The sequence below is a fragment of the Nelusetta ayraudi genome, unplaced genomic scaffold, assembly GCF_046127955.1.
Source record: "Nelusetta ayraudi isolate G7.1 ecotype Tasmania unplaced genomic scaffold, CSIRO-AGI_Nayr_v1 ptg000151l, whole genome shotgun sequence".
NCBI classification, from domain to species: domain Eukaryota; kingdom Metazoa; phylum Chordata; class Actinopteri; order Tetraodontiformes; family Monacanthidae; genus Nelusetta; species Nelusetta ayraudi.
In genome coordinates, this window is record NW_027466201.1 from 1,752,419 (window position 1) to 1,771,405 (window position 18,987).

General features: G+C 45.5%; 1 protein-coding gene across 10 annotated transcripts in view; it reads left to right on the forward strand.

The window, feature by feature from the left end:
- utrn (utrophin) overlaps positions 1-18,987 on the forward strand; it is a 174,958-nt gene that overhangs the window by 36,939 nt on the left and 119,032 nt on the right. For all 10 annotated transcript variants that reach the window (XM_076013511.1, XM_076013516.1, XM_076013512.1 and 7 more), the window contains 23 exons: positions 153-321; positions 2,095-2,222; positions 4,956-5,093; positions 5,170-5,283; positions 5,378-5,533; positions 5,678-5,848; positions 6,252-6,443; positions 7,208-7,342; positions 9,078-9,227; positions 10,140-10,301; positions 11,315-11,446; positions 11,782-11,955; positions 12,035-12,190; positions 12,304-12,474; positions 12,911-13,090; positions 13,216-13,344; positions 13,699-13,869; positions 14,406-14,462; positions 14,628-14,786; positions 16,184-16,321; positions 16,493-16,588; positions 16,705-16,884; positions 17,016-17,188. In XM_076013511.1, coding sequence (XP_075869626.1) covers positions 153-321; positions 2,095-2,222; positions 4,956-5,093; positions 5,170-5,283; positions 5,378-5,533; positions 5,678-5,848; positions 6,252-6,443; positions 7,208-7,342; positions 9,078-9,227; positions 10,140-10,301; positions 11,315-11,446; positions 11,782-11,955; positions 12,035-12,190; positions 12,304-12,474; positions 12,911-13,090; positions 13,216-13,344; positions 13,699-13,869; positions 14,406-14,462; positions 14,628-14,786; positions 16,184-16,321; positions 16,493-16,588; positions 16,705-16,884; positions 17,016-17,188 — 3,431 coding nt within the window. The remainder of the gene's footprint in view (positions 1-152; positions 322-2,094; positions 2,223-4,955; positions 5,094-5,169; positions 5,284-5,377; positions 5,534-5,677; positions 5,849-6,251; positions 6,444-7,207; positions 7,343-9,077; positions 9,228-10,139; positions 10,302-11,314; positions 11,447-11,781; positions 11,956-12,034; positions 12,191-12,303; positions 12,475-12,910; positions 13,091-13,215; positions 13,345-13,698; positions 13,870-14,405; positions 14,463-14,627; positions 14,787-16,183; positions 16,322-16,492; positions 16,589-16,704; positions 16,885-17,015; positions 17,189-18,987) is intronic.

The window sequence follows — 18,987 nt, forward strand, 5'->3', positions numbered from 1 at the left end:
ATACAACTTGGTTTCAAGGTCATTCACTTGTTTTGTGCCACCGTTATGTAATCCCCAATGTGCGCAGATATGTACGCAGTATGCAATCCCCCCCCCCCCCCCCTCCACATATAATGACTGAAACAGAAAACTATAATCTTCTCCCTCTTCAGGGCCGCCTGGGAGAGGTCGCCGCCCTCGGCCCACGACTGGAGCGCCTGTCGGCTGAAGTGCGCTCCCTGGGGGCCGTGCCCTCTCTCAAAGACACGTTTGTGGTGGTTTCGGAGCATCATGCCTCCACACGGCAGTGGCTCCAGAACAGAGAGGAGGAAGTCAACAAAGGTACTTTTTGCCCAGCTAGGTCAATATAGTTTTTTGCAAAAGGTCCCAAAATATCTTGTGGAGGAGCCTTTGGGTGAGTTCTACATTTAGCCTTCTGTTTACAGCCTCCTGTAAGATTTTTAGCGACAAGCTGTTGCTTTATTGAACCTGCTTCATTGCATTGTATGTTGTTTATGACATTACAAAATATGGGGCCGTTAAGGCTGCGTTCAGACTGCAGGCGAATCTGATTCAAATCAGATTCCGTCTCAAATCCGATTTTATAGGGCTGACTGTCCACACTGGTTTTTTTTTTAGCAAGTGTCCAAATTGGATCTGGCTCTGTTCAGACTGGACCACATTACTGACCCATCAGACAGGTTGCCGACGCAACGACGTCGGAGCGAAGGCGTCTAAAAATCAGGCTAAAAATAGGAGTTTGGCTGCTAGTCTGAACGCCTCAACTCAGTTAAGGAAGCAGAAAGTATCAACGTTTCCCCCCTTGTTAGAAAGACGTCAAGATGTGAGCGACGGGAGATTTTCGCTAAAACAAAGAGTCTTCAATCTCCTCCGGTTCTCATCGCAGCATTTAAAGGTTTTACAGGCTGAACCGCTGATTACCTGGGGATCAGCGGGGCTGATTTTATACGAATCCCCCTCGGCCAGCAGCGAGCAAGTCGATGATGCCCATATATGGCCTCCTGGCAAAAACCTTTGCGTGTGTTTGAGTGTGTTGGATTGTTTTTCTATGATCGCCGTCTCTACCTGACAACGTGACTTGGACCCACGGTCCTGAAAATCAGTCACCGTTTTATCGCTGGATTTTCTAAAAAAAAAAGTAAGTGTGTGAAAGGCCGACCGATGTTGCTCACTCTGTCCCTGACCGTAGGAGTTAGTTTGTAAGTGTGCACACATGCATGCGTGTGAGTGTGTGTGTGTGTGTGTCCTCTGGGGCTTTTATGACAGTGTGGACCTGGATAAAAGCCAAAGAAAACCATTTTCTTTCTGCCGGAGGGTGTTTCGGCCTCCCGCCGGGGCCTTGCTCTGCTCCTCCTCCTCCCCGCCGTCCCCTGGTTACGCTCCTTCTCCGCTCTTTGTGTGTGTAAACACAGCCGGGTCGGGTTCACACTAAATCACCCGCTAATTAAAATGCTGGCGGAGAGGCAGCGAAGGAGTGCGACGCATGCGGGGAGGAGCAGCCGTCGGACCGAAGTGGAGGTCGCCACAAGTCGAAGCTGCTTGGCTAAATTAATTGAAATAAAGAAAACAGCTCACTGGGCAAATCTAATAAGGTCCCGTATTGTGCCCAAAAAAAAAAAAATTGTCCGTAGGGAGTGCACAGTGCACCTTTTGACAACACAAGGGGCACTGACAGCTCTGTCCAGGTCAGTGAGCGCAACCACAAGCCAGACTGTGTCATGTTTTAGTTTTTTTTTCTCAGGTTTTATGAAAGCAACAAAGCTGAAGCTGCTGGTTTTAGCAGAAGGCTGTAAACAGTGGGCTGAATTAAGCAGTTTCTCGGTTATTTAGGGCATCTGCAGCACGTGATTGGGCTTCACTTATTCTCAAATGGAAAATAAAAATTCGAAAATTTGGTGTTAAGTGAATTCATGTGTGAAACAGATTCCGTTGGCTATAAACAGAGGGCTAATGACGCTGTGTCCTGGATATCTGTTGCCTTCTTTTTTTGACATATTAATCATGAAACCTGAATACCTGCTGCTCAAGTGCTTATGCAGAATCCCTGGTCGCTTAATGAACCCCAGTGTTGTGTGTTCCCTCTAATGAATCCAGCTCTGGCCGCTCTCGAGGCTGCCAAGCTCGCGCCGAGCCCGGTGGAGGGTCTGGAGGCCAGGCTGACCACCCTGAGAGACGGCGTGGTGGACGTCCCCACCGCCGAGGCGGCAGTGGAGCGAACGCAGGTGAGGGGGCGGAGCATCACGGGTCAGCGGGACTCGGAGAAAGACAAACTTTGTATTGTTAATTAGAGCGAGTTGTTTTGATTAGGCTCTTTCTGTAAAATTTCCTATGCGAATGTCTCCTTAATGCACTTTTAAAGATTTTATGGAAGCGCATCCATTGACCCCACTTTGTTTATGAATATGATTTTGCTCCTCCTTTCTGTAGTTTTAATTCTTCAAAACTGCTGGTCTGCTTCTGTTCTGATTAGGAATGTTAACAATTAATCAACGATCGATTAATTGTCGATTAAGAATTTAGTCGATTACAATAAATTAGTCGCAATTAATTGAATATTTTTTACACGGGTAGTTAGTATCATTATAACGGTGCAATGGCAGGAAATATTAATTCACCTGTGATGGTCATGATACAGTATACCTAGAACAAGTTACTTTTAAACAACTTTTCTCTGAAAAAAATTTAAATATGACCCATTAGAAGTCAACTTAAAGTCAGAGGAGAAATGTTTCGGGTGCTTTTACTGTTCTCTAATGGAAAAATGGGTCTCATTGGAACCTCAACATTAGTTAAGGGTTAAAATAAGGTGTTCCTTACACATTTTTCATTGTGAAATTTAGGTTCTCAGGAAAAATCGTTCCTTATCAATTAATCAATCAACTAATGATTAATGAATTAATCGATCATTTGCATCACTAGTTCTGATATATTTTCCTATGTTCTTTTGATTTACCGTGTTTCTCCTGCGTCTACTGCTTACCCACCGAGCGCCTCCAAAAAGTTTTTGCCGATAATAAATCATATTTGCAGGCTTTGTCTCGGGGCGGCGTTAACTGCCTGCCACAGCCTGTACCGGGGCGACCCCGTGACCTCCGTGCGGTTTATTGTCTCCAGTCACGTTGTTTGTTTGTCTGTCTGTCTTACTGCTCCCAACGTATATCAGAGTGAGTGTTAATCTCCGTCTGCTGTCAGTTTTTCTTTTCTTTTTTTTTCCACCCCCGCCACACAATAGCCCTCTTTATCAGGCCGTCACCTCCCTCTGCACTGTATCAAAGGGTGTGTGTGTGTGTGTAGTGTGCACGCCATGGTATGCCGTTTGCCATCTGCGTGTGTGTGTGTGTGTGTTGGGCTTTGAGTTTGGTTTGCTACTCTGTCTGTCTCTGTGTGTGTGTGTGTGTGTGTGTGTGTGTGTGTGTGTGTGTGTGTGTGTGTGTGTGTGTGTGTGTGTGTGTGTGCGCGTGTGCGCGTGTGCGCCTCCTCTTGTCCATCCTTTGCTGGAATGCGGCTCTCCGTCCCAGCTCTTGTTATCGCTTTCAGATGGGGGGGGGGCTTGTCGGGGAAAGTGTGTGTGTGTGTGTGTGCATGCGCGCTCCCGTGTGTTATTCAGCACATTCTGGGCAGCGTGCCCGTGCATACAGCCGCAGCTCCGAACAGCTCCGTGTGGAGCCACTCAACCAGTCAGTCAGCCTGACGGCTGCCACACACAACCTCGTGACAGCGTCCGTGATCCCCATTAGCCTAATAATGCCGGATGGTCCGGGCTGAAACGCGACTGTGTTTAGCTTTTTTTTTTTAGTTTAAAGCAAAATTGCCAATGTTGGGGGCGCAAAAAAATTGGGATTGTCTGGCTCAACACAAACAACGGTATAACGTAAAAAGATCCTGCACAATATACAGTGAGGGCATCGGAAATAATCCTTTGAATAGCCAATGCCTCTGCTTATGCTCTACTTCAATAGTTTAGTTTCATTATGCCATAAACTTTATAGCTGTCGTTGAAGTTGGTTTGATGAGGAGAAAAACTTCAGAAATCTGATTTTCTGTCCTTTGATCTAATATAAATATTACATATTGTTTTATTGTACAATATGCTGTACATATTATATTGTGTTGTCATTAACTTGAGCGTACCAAAGCATATTCCTATCAGCTATTTTACTGTTGAAATGGCTCTAATAAACCTAAACCCGAACCATTTAAACCTGAACCTGATACTTCTCAAGAGGCAACACGCATCAAATTATAATCTTTGCCAGCCGTTTCCACTTTTGCTTCACGATATTGTACTAATTGACTTGATTAGGTCTGGTGTTGGTATGTTTACTGTACGTCAGCACTGGTTGCGTGGTTGAGTTTGAAATTAAAAAGAAACGGGGCTTTAAAATTTCACTTCCAGATGAGGGGAAAACAAATGAATTATGCTGCATTAACGTCAGCTAACGCGCAATTATAAATGGTTAAAAAAAAAAGAAAGAAAAGCCCATACTAACATGAACTCGTTGCAAATGCATGCCACAGTGCCTAAAAGCAAACTCCAGTCTGATATCATTAACATGTCGGTTGATTTTATTATCAAGCTGTGCAGCCTCAAACCACCACTGGGCTGTCAGTGCCAGCGCTCTGTCTTACGACAGGAAACTCACCGTATTTGGTCGTACTCGCAGTTCGCGATGTGCGCGTAACATTGTAAAATTTAAACATAAACTATCAGAAACGTCTTGGCAAGACCCGGACCCATCTAGAGAAGTTGCAAATAAAATAAAACATTTAATTGAACAAATTTTTCAGGAACATTGTTTTTTCTTTGCCGATAATGGGGACGTTCGTCGGTCTCGGTGAAAAGCAGGACAGTTCCCATCCAAATTGATGACTCACTGCCTGCCGCCGTTGCTGTTGATGAAAATTTCCATGTTTGTCTCCGACTTATGTGCAGCTCATGTGTCTTCTCCTGCCAGGCCCTGTGCCTGGAGATTGAGCAAACACAACAAGCCTCCGATTCTGCGGAGCTGGAGAGGTGGAGCAAGCTGTCCTCCAGCGCGCGAGACGAGCTGGCCACGCTGAAGTGCATCCTGGGAAGCATGAAGGACAATCAGGTAGCTAGCTGCAGGCGGGGGAAGTTTTTAATTAAACCTCGGGATTGACTCTTTTCCAATGCGTTCGGCATTTCAGGTGCGTTTGGTGGAAGTGGAAGGTTGGTTGGACGGAGTTCAGGAGATGATGTCTCGTGACACCGCCGCGTGTGGTGCCAAAGAGAATCTTCAGGAGGAGCTCAGCCAGTGCAAGGTTCAGAAACCAAACCTTGCAGCAGAAAAAGCTCAGTTTCCTGTTGATTTTTGGCCATTTAGGCGAAAACCTTTCGTCTGCCTCTCTTTTAAAGGAGTACGTGAATGAGATGGAGTCAGTAGAAAGTTCGTTGAAACAGATGGGAGAAAATGTGAGCGCCGTGCAAGGGACCGCAGTGCCAGGTCTGGACAGTTGGGGGCAGGATAAGTTGGACAAGTGTCAGGATAGATGGGGCTCACTCAGCAAGAAGGTATGAATATGAATATTTCTGCTTCTGTATTTAAGAATCATGTTCATCAATCATGTTTTTTATATAATTTCACATTACATTGTCTTCTGAACTTAATTTTAGAGGTTTTTCAGTCGTTGAGTTGCCTTGTCTTGACTCCTGCAGCTGCTGAGCCACCAGGAACGAGTGGCGGAGTTGCAGGAGAAGCAGGTGAACCTAAGGAAGGACCTGGCGGAGATGCAGGAGTGGATGGCCCAGGTGGACGAGGAGTTCCTCATGAGGGACTTTGAGTACAAGGGTCCGGAGGAGTTGGAGGCGTCGCTGGAGGAGATGAAGGTGAGAAGGTTGAAGGTCCTTTCTTACAAACCAGAGAGCGAAATTTGCCTATTTGCTGGTGTGTCAGGACTTTTAGAAATGATAAAAACACTAAAAGGGCCCAAACCACACATTTTTGTTTTTTCACTGCTGATTCCAATGTTCAGTTAAAGTTATTAATCCCAGACGAAATCATCTTATGAGCACATTTTCTAGTGGTCTGTCAATTCTGTGACATCACAAAGGGCTGATTTGCAACTTTCTTTCCGCAGTTGGTTAATTGGCAGACGAGAAGGCGCATTGTTAGGCAGGCGGCTCTGAATTCTCCCCTACAAGGGTCACTTTAAGCTTTGATTCTTTGGCCTCGGAAAGCATTGCGTGAATCCAAACCGTCTTCTGCCGCGTTCACCCTCTCTTCGTTCAGAGGGCCAAGGACGACGTGCTGCAGAAGGAGGTGAAGGTGAAGATCCTGAAGGACAGCATCCACCTGCTCGTGTCCCGGTCGCCGCCCTCCGCCAGAGCCGGCGGGCAGCAGTTGACCTCGGAGCTGGAGGGCGTCCTGGCCAATTACCACAAGCTGTGCGACCGCTTCAAGAGCAAGTGTCACACCCTGGAGGTACGGTGGGACGGCTGAGCGTTACGCAGTTGCTGTTCGTGCCGCCGGTGAAAATGCCGCAGCTAGTTGAGCAGGGCGAGAGACGCGAGAGCCTCGGCTTTGAGGTTGCGTTCGGCTTCGAGCCTCAAGTTCAACTGCTTTGCTCGCTGTTTAATAAAAAAAAAAAAAGAAAAAAAAAAAAAGAAGAAGACGAAAGGAAAACAGCGTGACACACATTCATTATTCAAACATCACGCATGGGCGGCCCGATTTCGTCTGTCAAACTCGGAGCTCTCCTTGTTAAGCGGCGGAGTGACATTTGGGTTCATGCGATGTGTCACATCGTGGGCCGCCTTTTCTTAATTTTCATCTTAATTGGGGGGGGAGGGTCGGGAAAGGGCGCCGCTCCTTTGCAGCTAATCTGCGAGTGCGAAACTCCCGAGTTGGAGGCACTTATTTCGATTATCATCTCCTGAGACTCTGCTGGCTGAAGGTTGCGCGTGTCGCCCGGCTAGCTCATGTTTGTTCCTCGCCTGAAGTCTATTAGTCATCATCTTGTTGTTGTCCAACTGGGATTTGCAATTTAGTGGAAGTTAACACAAGAATGTTTTCCGCACAGTGTAACGCAATGGGAATTTCCGACTCACTGTGTCTCTCTCTTTTTTTTTTTTTTTAGATCGAGGCCATGATGCCACTGTTGTCGTTTCTTTTTTGTGTTTTTTGCTTGATATTATATGTCTACCTTGTTTAAATAGTGCTTGTGTGTGTGTGTGTGTGTGTGTTAGGAGGTGTGGTCCTGCTGGATGGAGCTGCTTCAGTACCTGGACATGGAGGAGAGTTGGTTAAACGCTGTGGAGGAGAAGGTGACGGCGAGCGACAACCTGCCGGAGAGCGCCGAGGCGGTCGCTGAAGCTCTGGAGGTACGGCGAGGAACTCGTGCACGCGCCTTGGATTCACGCGTACTAACCAAACATCGAGCTGCACTTGCTGACAAATTGCCCTTAAATAAAAATGTAGAATATGTAGAACTATCATTATAGGATATTGTCTCATCCCAATTTAAAACCGAACACGCTTCATGCTATCCAAGAGTTTCCATTTACATACATCCTAATAATACCAATAGTATTATGCAGTGACGTTTTCAACACAACATTTTCATGTTGGACTTGAGTTCAGGGACTCACTGGAGGCCTTTCAGATGAGTCTCAGAGAAATTATGTGAGTATAATAATAAAAGTAAAATAATACATGACAGGTCATAGTAATGATTGTTTGCCTAGGGGCAGTGTTAAACATTGAACCTGAAGCTTATTATGTAATAATACTGTTATTAACATTAATATTGTGAATTATAATTTTTTTTTTCTCAATAATGATGATGATTATCACAACAGTGGTATCTAATGATATTACCTATAAATGAATGTCTATTTTATTCTGTTAAACCTCTCAAATATCGCTTAGAGGTTTTTACGCCCTCATCAGGTGGTTTATCAGACGTATCGTTATAGAGGTATGTCGCAAAAGTGTCATTGAAACACTTTTTTTTTCGCATTTACACGTCACCGCACTTGACGTACAGGGTCACGTGACCAGTTCACTGCAAGTGAAAATGCCCCAAAGCGCAAAATGTTTTGTACCTCCGTCCTCCTCAAAGTCGGGTCTCGCGGGACGAGATTTTACGAGAATTATGGCTTATGCGCTAGCACTTTGTCAAAATTTTGCAAGCGTTGCATTTATTTTTGCGGCAAACTGTCATGGAAACGCAGCTACTGTGACGCATTTCCAGTCAAAGCGGCGAGGCCTTGGCTCGCTGCCTTCGCAAACATGGATTCCCTGTGAGGAAAAAGCCGCTGCTGGATAAGGCGACCTCGACGGGAGTTCGGATTTGTGCGCTAACACGCGAAATCTGCGCGACAGCGGCGGCACGGTCGCGTTTAACATCCTGCCTGTTCCCTGCTCGTCTCTGACTTTGGTCTCCCCAAATTCTTCCAGCATTGTCTCACTCCGCTGCTATATCTGTAGAGCGCCGCCGGCCAAGCTGTCAGAGCCGCTCTGGTCACACGGCCGCTCCTGTAACGTCGCGCGGTGACGAAGAAAATTGACGACCCTCGAAGACAGCAAACACCCCTGCGCGCGCTGATGCTGATGTGTTTCTCCTTTTTTTTGGTTCCAGGCTCCAAAACAACTCACCCACACTCACAACTTTTCTTTTTTTTCTTTTTTTTTGTTATAAACAAGACTCAGCCCTCTGGTGGGTTGGGATGGCTCGCTCTTGTTGTCTGTCACCTCCGGGAAGGAGACGCGCGCCTGACGACTCCGCACACACCAACAATAAAACCCAGCGCGCGCCGTGGCTTTCTCCCGCCCTCGTTTCTCGCTCAGTTAGCGTCTCTTGCGCACGCAGCGTTGCCGCCTCATCCATCCGCCCTGCATCTGTTTTTTATTTTCCTCCTACTCCTGAGCGAAGGCAACATCCCGTTCCCCCCCCCCCGTCTTTCTCGAGCGTTTGCTTTCAGTTTTGGTTCTTGGCTCTTTCATTCGGTTTTTGGTGGTGAAACCCTTTTAATTTTTTTCCCCTCCCGTCCTGACTTATTTTTCGCTGATCCTCTCTGTGCATCCCCCCCCCCCCCCTCTCTCTTCCACCTACAGTCTCTGGAGAGCACGCTGCGTCACCCTGGGGACAACCGGACGCAGATCAGGGAGCTGGGTCAGACGCTGATAGACGGGGGCATTCTGGACGAACTCATTAGCGAGAAGCTGAAGGCCTTTAACTCCCGCTACGAGCAGCTCAACCACCAGGTCAGGACTCTCTTTTTTTTTTTTTTTTTTGGGATGGGGGGGGGTCAGTGAGGTGCTTCAGGGAACATGGAGACATCATTTTGCTCCAGACGAGAACGTCTATTCTGCTTTAATATTCTCTCTCTCTTTTTCTGGCATAGTGAAGATAATTGACTCGCTTCCGACTGACGTTGTGCTGTTTTGTGTTTATTTTTTTTGCCCTGAGTGTTGCTTTCTGTCTGTCATTTTGAAAATTTAGTGTAGACAGCTTGTGTGTGTGTGTGTTTTTTTTAAACTTTATTGCTATTCTCAAACATTACCAGGCAAAATAAAACAGACTGAAATCACCTTGAGATCAGGCGTCGTTCCACAAATTACAATTGAATTGTAATAATTCACATTTAAAAGGTTTAAAACCATTTTATGAAATAATAATTGCTTATCTAATTTTAAATATGGGCTGTTTAAGCTGCAGCCGAGCAGTCATACATTATGATCCATTTTCATTTAATTTATTTATTTAGCACACATCAAAAAATCAATGGTGCTGGGATGAAAGGAAGCCCAATGGGCTCGTACAGGAGTTTTATCATGTAGGTAGAGCGTTTAGTCCTTTCTTTATGGAGCGCCATGCTTATGGAGCTGAGTGACCCTGATTTAAAAATGACAAAAGGCGCAAAAATAAAACTCTTGCACTGCTTAAGCACCTTCACAGATATGTTTTTCCCGGCCTTGTTGCAAAAAAAAAAAAAATCCATTGAGTCGAACAGAAAATTATGAGTTACAACTTTTCTGAGTGCGGCATTCAATAATTAAAAATACCAGCTGTTCCCTTCAGCCTTTACTCCCGTTAATGGGTTCGGGACTTGAAGTAAGTGGCTTTGAAAAGAGACTCCCTGTGAACGTGCGATCCGTGGTCTTGACGCCCCACAGGCGGTGAACAGGCAGATCGCTCTGGAGCAGCAGCTGCAGACTCTGAAGGAGAACGAGCAGACGCTGCAGACGCTGCAGGAGGCTCTGAGCCAGCTGGACCACACGCTCACCTCCTACCTCACCGACCGCATCGACGCCTTCCAGCTTCCGCAGGAGGCGCAGGTACGTTCTCTCAGACCTGCACAAGGCATCGGAAACTTGATACCATGATAGATGAATTTGTTGCTTTCCTACTAAGTTTTTGAGTGGTCCAGTGACTAGTGTTGCCAACTTTCATTCAGACGTCGGTCGAGGCCATGACCATCACAGTGGCTTGCCAGTAGTGGTAAATCACAACTTAAAATAGGGCCTCAAAAAAAAGTCTATGGTTCACATAGTTTGAACTGCTTTGCTTTCCCAATAGACATTAGAAATAAGCAGAATGTTTAAATTGTATTGAAATATTTTAATTGAACATATTTTTTGCACAACAATCAATAAAGTGCAGAATGGACGGCTTTTACAAAAATGAACAAAGCTGAAGAGAATCCTGATTGATACTTTATGCTAGCTACGCAGCCAGTACGCAGTTGTTGTGAATGAGTTGCGCAATGGAATTGCCTGCGGCTGCGCAGATTATGTTTTGAACGCTAACTCTATGGAAACAACTCAGAAATACGGGACAAACCCCGTCCCGTACTGACTCAAAACGGGACGCATCATTTCATTGTCAAATACGAGACAATTCTGCATTCTAAGGGACGGTTGGCAACTCTACCAGTGACAAACACGGCTCACAAAAAGCTTGGGGATGTTTCGCTTTGGATGCAATTAATGGAAAATGGAAGCATGTGCTGGGAATTTCTACATCTAAAACAAGTTGTTGAAACAAACGTGGCATTTAGAAATCAACAATAAATATCAATGTCTCGGTAACGAGTCATGTTTGTTTTTGTTATGTCATCTTGTAGCTTTTTGTAATGAATCACATTATCAAATAAAGTTCACCTCCAAAGGTTAAACTCTTTTTTAGTTCGTAGCGTTTTGAAATGTCACCCGGAAGCCAAACATCCCTTTTTTTAGTCGAGTAGCTCTGAGTTCAGTGAAATAGTTTTTTTTTTGTGTGTGTGTGTGTGTGTGTGTGTTTTAAAAAACATTTTCTATGTCGGCATTCTGATGGTTGTCTTCCTCATTAGACCATCGGGTCAGAGATCGCAGCCCACGAGCAGACGGTGGAAGACATGAGGAGGAGGAACGTTGCCAACTTGCCTCCCTCGACAGCTGATGGAAAAGCCGCCAAAGGCGGCACCATGCTGGACCAGCTGCAGGTAACACTGACCCCTACTGGAGAATTGCAAGTACTGTGTTGCTCCGATGTCATGTATGATATTTTTTTGCTTCCCTCAGTTACCTGCAGATTAGAAACGTCAAATAAACTCTACATATATATATGGATTGTTTTTTTCTACTTTGGGAAATGATTAGAAGAGTTAGAGGAAGTAAGGGAAGAGTATCTTAAAAGAAGAAGCTTTAGAAGAAAATATCTTAATTGTGCATGGCTGCTTTATTCCACTCCAACCAAAAAAACAGTTCTGGCCAGGCACCACCTGTACTTTCGGACAAATTTTACAAACCATTTTTTTTCTTTCTTCTTCCACTGCAGAGAAAGCTGAGAGAGATCTCCACAAAGTATCAGCTGTTCCAGAAGCCGGCCAACTTTGAGCAGCGCATGTTGGACTGCAAGAGGGTCTTGGAAGGAGCCAAAGCCGAGTTGCACATTCTGGGAGTCAAGGATCTCGATCCGGAAAAGATCCAGTCTCATCTTAGCGGCTGCATGGTGAGAGCTGAGACCGTTGTTTATTGCTAATTGTTTGTTTTTTTTATTGAAAAGTCGATGTTTTTATTATTATTTATAGAAACTTTACAAGTTGCTTAGCGAGGTGAAACTGGAGGTGGAGACGGTGATAAAAACAGGCCGGCAGATTGTGCAGAAACAGCAGACGGAAAACCCAAAAGCCATGGATGAACAGCTCACTGCCCTCAAACTGCTCTACAATGACCTGGGAGCACAGGTATATATGACCTCATCCTTCTTCAGTGCATCACAGCTACATCTCATACTTTAAGTTCCATGCAAGCTGCTCACTCAACACTTGGCCCTCATTTTTTTTCTTCATCTTTGCAGGTAACAGAGGGCAAGCAGGACCTGGAAAAAGCTCTGTCTCTGTCTCAAAAGTTCCAGAAGGAGAGCGCTGCCCTGCGGGAGTGGCTGACCACCAGCGACGCTCAGCTGCAGCAGAAGAACGGCAGCGGAGACATGCCGGCTGACATCGATGCCGAGATTGGGTGGGCCAATGTGAGTAACGTGGAAAAAAAGCATCAGACAGGGAAGAATAGAAATTCTGTCAGTGACCAGCAGGTGGAGGTATAGCAATTCATCTAAAACCAGATAATGCAACAGAGATATTGGTTAAAAATAAATGCAAGTGGTGTGTGTGTGTGTGTGTGTGTGTGTGTGTGTGTGTGTGTGTGTGTGTGTGTGTGTGTGTGTGTGTGTGTGTGTGTGTATTTTTTTTTTTATATGACATTTCGTATAATTTGGTGAAAAACATACTTTTAATGAAGATTTATTTTATTTACCTTGAAATGCTTCTCCCTCAAATTCAATTTCATCTGTATTTTTAAAGTTAATTTGGAGTAAAAGACAAAAGATTTTGATTTTGATTTCCAGCTTAATGTGTTCATTCATATGGAAAGTAATCAAGTTATGTCTGTGTATGTTGCTTGATCAGGGCTTGCTGAAGGAGACGGAGCGTCGTAAGGCCGAGCTGTCCGGCCTGATGGAGACCAGCACTGGGCTGCAGACCCTGGTGGAGGGCAGTGAAGCCGAACTGGAGGACAAGGTCTTCGGCCTGAATGAATCCTGGGGCCAAGTGCGCACACTCACCGAAGACTGGCTCAGCGCTGTGCTGGTGGGTGCAAAAATATTTCCCGGAGTCAAGACTCGCAGATGGATTTTTTTTTTTTCCTTGTTTTTCTGGTCGAGTGGAATTGGGTTTCTGAAATGGTGAGTGTCGTTTCTCTCGTGCGCGTGCAGAGTCACCAGAACGAAGTGGAAATTTTCGACGAGAACTTGGCCCACATCAGCACGTGGCTCTACCAGACCCAGATCCACCTGGATGAGACCGAGCGGCTCCCGCTGCCAGAGAGGGAGAAGGTGGTGAAGGTGAGGCAGCTGTCGAACTGTGGATGAAAATCTGTCTGTCTATCTATCTATCTATCTATCTATCTATCTATCTATCTATCTATCAAAACGCAGTTTTGCTACATAGCTTGTTTAAGTGTTCTATTCAACATGAGGGTGTATATTTCCTCAGTTCCTGCCTCTGCCAGGTTCCAGCCTTGTCCAATTTGTCCACTGCTCAGCTTCCTGCTTTCTCAGGCTGTTCTCAAGGCTGCAGCATCATCGCTTTTCTTATTTCTTCTTTTTTTTTAATTTATTGCGAGGGAGCACCTCACTCTTCTCGTCGCACATAAATGTGCCACTCCGCTGACTGACTATCTGTCTGTCTGTCCTCAGCGCGTGCTGGAGGAGCTGGAGGACATCAGCCTGCGCGTGGACAACGTGAAGGACCAGGCCATCATCCTGATGACCAGCAGGGGACCCGCCTGCCGCGACGTGGTGGAGCCCAAATTGGATGAGCTCAACTGCAACTTTGACAAAGTGTCACAGCACATCAGGACCGCACAGGTGCAGCAACAGACGCTGAGAATTCGCCTCTCTCAAAAGCTCTCTTATTCCCATTACTAAAATCCAATTTGGCTGCGGATTTGAGATACTTGCATAAATCACACCTTTATCTTGGAGCCTCAGTTGATTTATTTATTTAAAATTTTCTTTTAAGCTGATATTTTTTTATTCTCAATAATGATTCTTGCCATTTATGCCAATAATATGTTGGGATATTGGACTTCCACATGGAATTGGTGGAAAAATGTCAAAAGTTGATTCAAGAGTGATATTTTATGAAGAATTTTGTATGTTTAAGTTGAAGCATACCATTAATATATATTATAGGTTTATATTATTCATTATTATATAATCTCCATTAATTTCTTCATCTCAAACAATTTACAGAAAGAGAAAAAACAAACAAAAAATGTCAGTGTCTCAATTAATTGTCATGTGACCATTTTTATTTTTTAATATGTTGTATACATCACTTGTATCACCCGAAGATTTTTATTTTTTATGGAACCAATTTGTTTGTGTCGTTTTGTATTCAGATGATGACCAGTCTGAAATCAGGAGGCATCGATCTAAACGAGCAGACACCGGAACAGGTAGCGGGAACATCAGAGGTGGCCTTCGAATGCGGCATCTCTTGAACGGCTTTTAAAGAGGCTACCGCTGGAATTTCATCACCTTCAAACCAAATCCCACAGCAGCGCGGTCAGACGGTTTGTGATTTTTGTGCTCTCTCTTCTCCGCTCGCTCCGTTTTGCTAGATCATCCGCAGCCAGGAGATTCTCGCCGAGAGCCGAAGTCGCCCTGCTGAGGCTCAGGCAGAGGTGAAGAACCTTCAGGCGGAGCTGCACAGCACTCTGAGGACTCTGCAAGAAGAGCAGCAGCAGCAGGACTTCGAAAACCTGCTTGATGATGACAAGGTACCCAAGGCCACCTGTCAGTGCTCTTCGTTTGTAGAGTTTTCTTTTGAGTGTGAGGGGAATATCAACAACGCTTACAAAATGTATTCGCAGACGGGGCCACAGGTAACTTTGAAATGCGGCCTTGTTCTTTGAAACTGTTTTGTATAATGCAATAATTTGCAATTTAACGGTCCCATATTATACAAATTTCAGCAGCTCCAGTGCAGCAGCCATGTGTGATTAATTAATTAAATTCCAGAAAAACAAAATACAACGACATCTCTAGAAAACAGACTATTTAGCCCCGCAGAAACAATCTCTTTTAGGCCCCGTTTGCACCAATACGGGTTTCCCTGAAAACGCACAAATATTTCGGCGGTTCGACTTTGCGTTTACACTAAATAGGCGTTTTCACTGAAACCGCACTTTTCCCAACAATATCGGGCAAAGGACCTTTTACTGCTACTACTGACCAGCCTGCAGTCTTCCTATTAACCTCCACAACAACAAACCGCAAACAATAGTCAACGATAACAGATGGTGCTCGTGGATCCATCGTGGATTGTGTGCAAAGTGGAAAATAAACGCGACAAACGATTTGCAAACCTCCTGTTTTACTTTTTATTGATTTTCTTTTGGGTCAGCGGACTGGGATATTGAGGCAGGAAACCTACATGACAAAAATGTTAGCAAACTTTTACTGGTACGACTCCCAGTCAACCTTAACATGGGCCTTTTAAGGCTTTGTGTTCTAAAGTAACTCGAAGCAGAAGTTCAACTCTGTTGTTTGTCCACAACGTCTTTTCACGAGCTTTCGTTCTTTCTGTTCCCGGTGGTGCTGATGTTTTTAGCGAGCTCGTGCTTCTTCTTCTTCCGCATTCTGGGAGTAAACCTGCAGCGCCACACCAGGCCAGGTATAGGTACTACATAGTTTCCAGTCGTTTCCAGCGTGTCCGTGTAAACTGGATTTTTTTTAATACTCCTTCGTGTCAAGTCAGTTTAGCAAAACATGAAAATCTAAGCCTAAGAAAGTGCAAGTTTTTCCAGTTGAGCGCTTCATTTTTCTATATATACGCCTGGCTTCAGGCAACAAGAAAACTGCAGCTCGGATAAGAGCAGCTTTCAAGGCTGAACAAGTGTGGAATTCAGGCCGCGTTATCAGGGTCCGCGACGTAAAACACTCCCTGAGCAAACCTGACCACAGCGGAGTGAGGTCGGTGCGCCAGCCAGGAAGCTTGTCTTTTATTTTTATCTGCTTCTTTTGCAACCGGCGGTCCGCTCGCTGCAAGCTGAACGCTTGCGATGGCCTCCGGCTTGCAAGTTTTCTGAACTTCCCGAAACTGATAGAAACGCAACAGTCGCGTTCATATCGGCCTAACAAAACCCTGAATTGACGCCGCCTGTCTGTGCAACAGATGGACGAGGAGAAAGCCAGAGTGGAAGACTTGCTGAGGAGAGGAGAAGAACTGTTGCCACAAACTTCAGACGAGGGCCAGAGGGAGGAGCTGAGACTCCTGCTGCTCCGGCTGCAGAGCCAATATGCTGCTCACCGGGTGAGATGGTTACTTTTCAAGTGGGGGCTTGGATGGGGGATGTGTTTTTTCTGTTTAAAAAAAAAAAGAAAAATCCAAAAATTCACAACTCAGTCTTTGTAGCTGTTGACAGTGTTCCCCTGATGTGAATTCTGACAGCCTGATCAATGTGTGTGCGTTGGCCTGTTTCAGGAGTTGATGGTGTTGAGGATGAGGCAAGCCGACACCTCGGTGGACTCGACGTCTTCTCACATTCTGACAGAACAAGTGAAAATCTTTGCGGTCGAGGTGAGGGACGCGTGCACACACCGACTCTCATGATTGGAACGCTCTCAACATCTGACGGCCCGCAAAATGTGGGAAGTTTCTCGTTCACTCATATATGCTGCTTCTCTGCAACGCAGGAGATGTCGGCGGCGGCGGACCGCAGCGCCGCTCCTCCGGTCAGAAGTAGGACCTCCGACTACCTGGTGGACATCAATAAAGTTCTCCTCGCCATGGCCGACAACGAGCTGCTTCTCAACTCCTCCGAGCTCAGCGGCGGCCTCTACGAAGACTTCTCCAGCCAGGAGGACACTCTGAAGGTCGGGCTGCGTCGACACATCAATGCCACAAACAACACTTCTTCTCACACCTGGCAGAATTGTCTGGCTGGATTTAAGCTATGCACGTCTTTGTGATCGGTGCTCAATCCCGTGTGCGTCTCCGTTTCCAGAGCATCCAACAAAATCTGGAACATCTCGGCGAACAGGTCGCAGCCATCCACGAGGGTCAGCCCGACGCCATCCGGGATTCCTCCCCCGCCGAGGTGGCGCAGATCGGAGACGCCCTCACGCAGCTGAATGCCGAGTGGGACCGCCTCAACCGCATGTACAACCAACGCAAAGGGTAGGCGGGGCCGCGGCACCACGCAGATCGCAGCATGCGTGAAGCTTGTTCGGAAAAAAAGCTACATGGTGGTAGCACAAAAAGCACATGTGACAACTGCATGCAAAGGGTGGTGCTAGAGGTGTGACCCTTACGAAAGAGGATTAGGGAGAGAAAAATAATAATAATAATAATAATAATAAAAAAATATTACGGAAAAAACATGGCAGGAATGAGATTTTTATTTATATAAGTTTTCATTTCGAGTTTTAAGTTGAAATTTCGTGAATAAAGTCGAAAACGGAAGTACTCCACTAGACTTACTTTCGACTTACTTCACATTGACATTAATTGCAAGATTTCGATTTTATTCCAGAAGTTTCGTCTTTTTTACGTCAAGTTTATTCTCAAAATTTCAACTTTAATTTCAAATTGGAAACTAGAAAAAAAAAATCTTAATTTTTCTCTTCTTGTGACCCTAATCCTTTTCGTAGACCCTGCAGGGATATTACCGAAAGGGGAAAAATAATTGTGCATCTTTATTGGGGCACACCTCATAATATGAGGAGCGATGAAGTGCTAAAAAACATTATGACCAGGCTGCGGCTATTTTTAGACGTGCAGTCGAGGAACCTGGGAGACATTTAACAGTAAACGGCAGCCGGCGACGGCCACGATCAAGGGAACACAATCGAGCGCCTCTACACTCGCTGACCTTGATTACAATCAAAAACCGAGCCCGGGGCATAAACAATTTAATGCCTATTCATATGTTAACTCGTTCACTAACGAACTCACTTGGATGACCTTGTCGAGCATCAGAAGCGCTCCCCGGGCATAAACAGTGCACAGTTGCTGAGCCCCAGTATTTGCTCATGCCGAAACGAACCAGTGAGCTAATTCTGAAGATAGCGCACAAATCGCAATGATCGCAATAACCTCTGGGCGTCGTTTGAGAATCAAAAAAAAATGAACAGGCCCGCAATGTTGCAAAGGCGCTCGGCCGGAGCTAATTTCCACATCTTGTCCCACTGATCGGATTTGTGCGAGTTCACCCTGGTGCGGACCACCGGCGCGATAAGCATCGTTCATTTTGCATGAGGCCCTTAAAACAATCAGCCTCTCGGTCCACGCTGATTTACTCCGGTGATTGTCTGCGAGCTCCGCAGCAGGAGGAGCCGAGCGATGGCATTCTCAGGTGTTTAATAGAGGTCAGCGGGGCCACTTTTCCATTTTATAACCGCAGACTTTCACAATGGCTGAGCGTTATTGCCTTGTATAATATTAAAAATTAGTACTTTCGCATTTGTCTGGCCCGCTAAATCGCGCCACATATGAAATACCTTTAGTATTAGTCGCCCTTCCTTTAATAATCAAAGTGTCACTGTCTTGATTTAAAGGTCCCAACGTGATGTAGAATTCACTTTGCTAATGTTTCCCAACTATAAAATGTGTCCCCAAAGATCCCGCTTTACTTGCAATGCTTCCATTTTCCTGGAAGTTAGTCTTCTGGAAATTACCCCCTTGTGATGTCGCAAGGGGCACCCGTATCTTCCTTAGTCACACTAATGCTGTGTCTCAATTCAGGGTCTGCATCCTTGAAGTACGCATTTTGAAAGGAAGTTGCGCCATAGCACTGCGCGAAGGCTTGTCCCAATTCCCAAGGGTGCTTAGGACGCTCAAAATGCGTACTCGGAAATACGCACTCGTTTTAGCCGATTCCAAGGATGCACCGCTACTATCCTAATAACAGCAACAGTGAAGTTAGAAATTTCAGTGCAGAAAATGTGTTTTCATTCAAACGTTAGCTTTAAAATGAT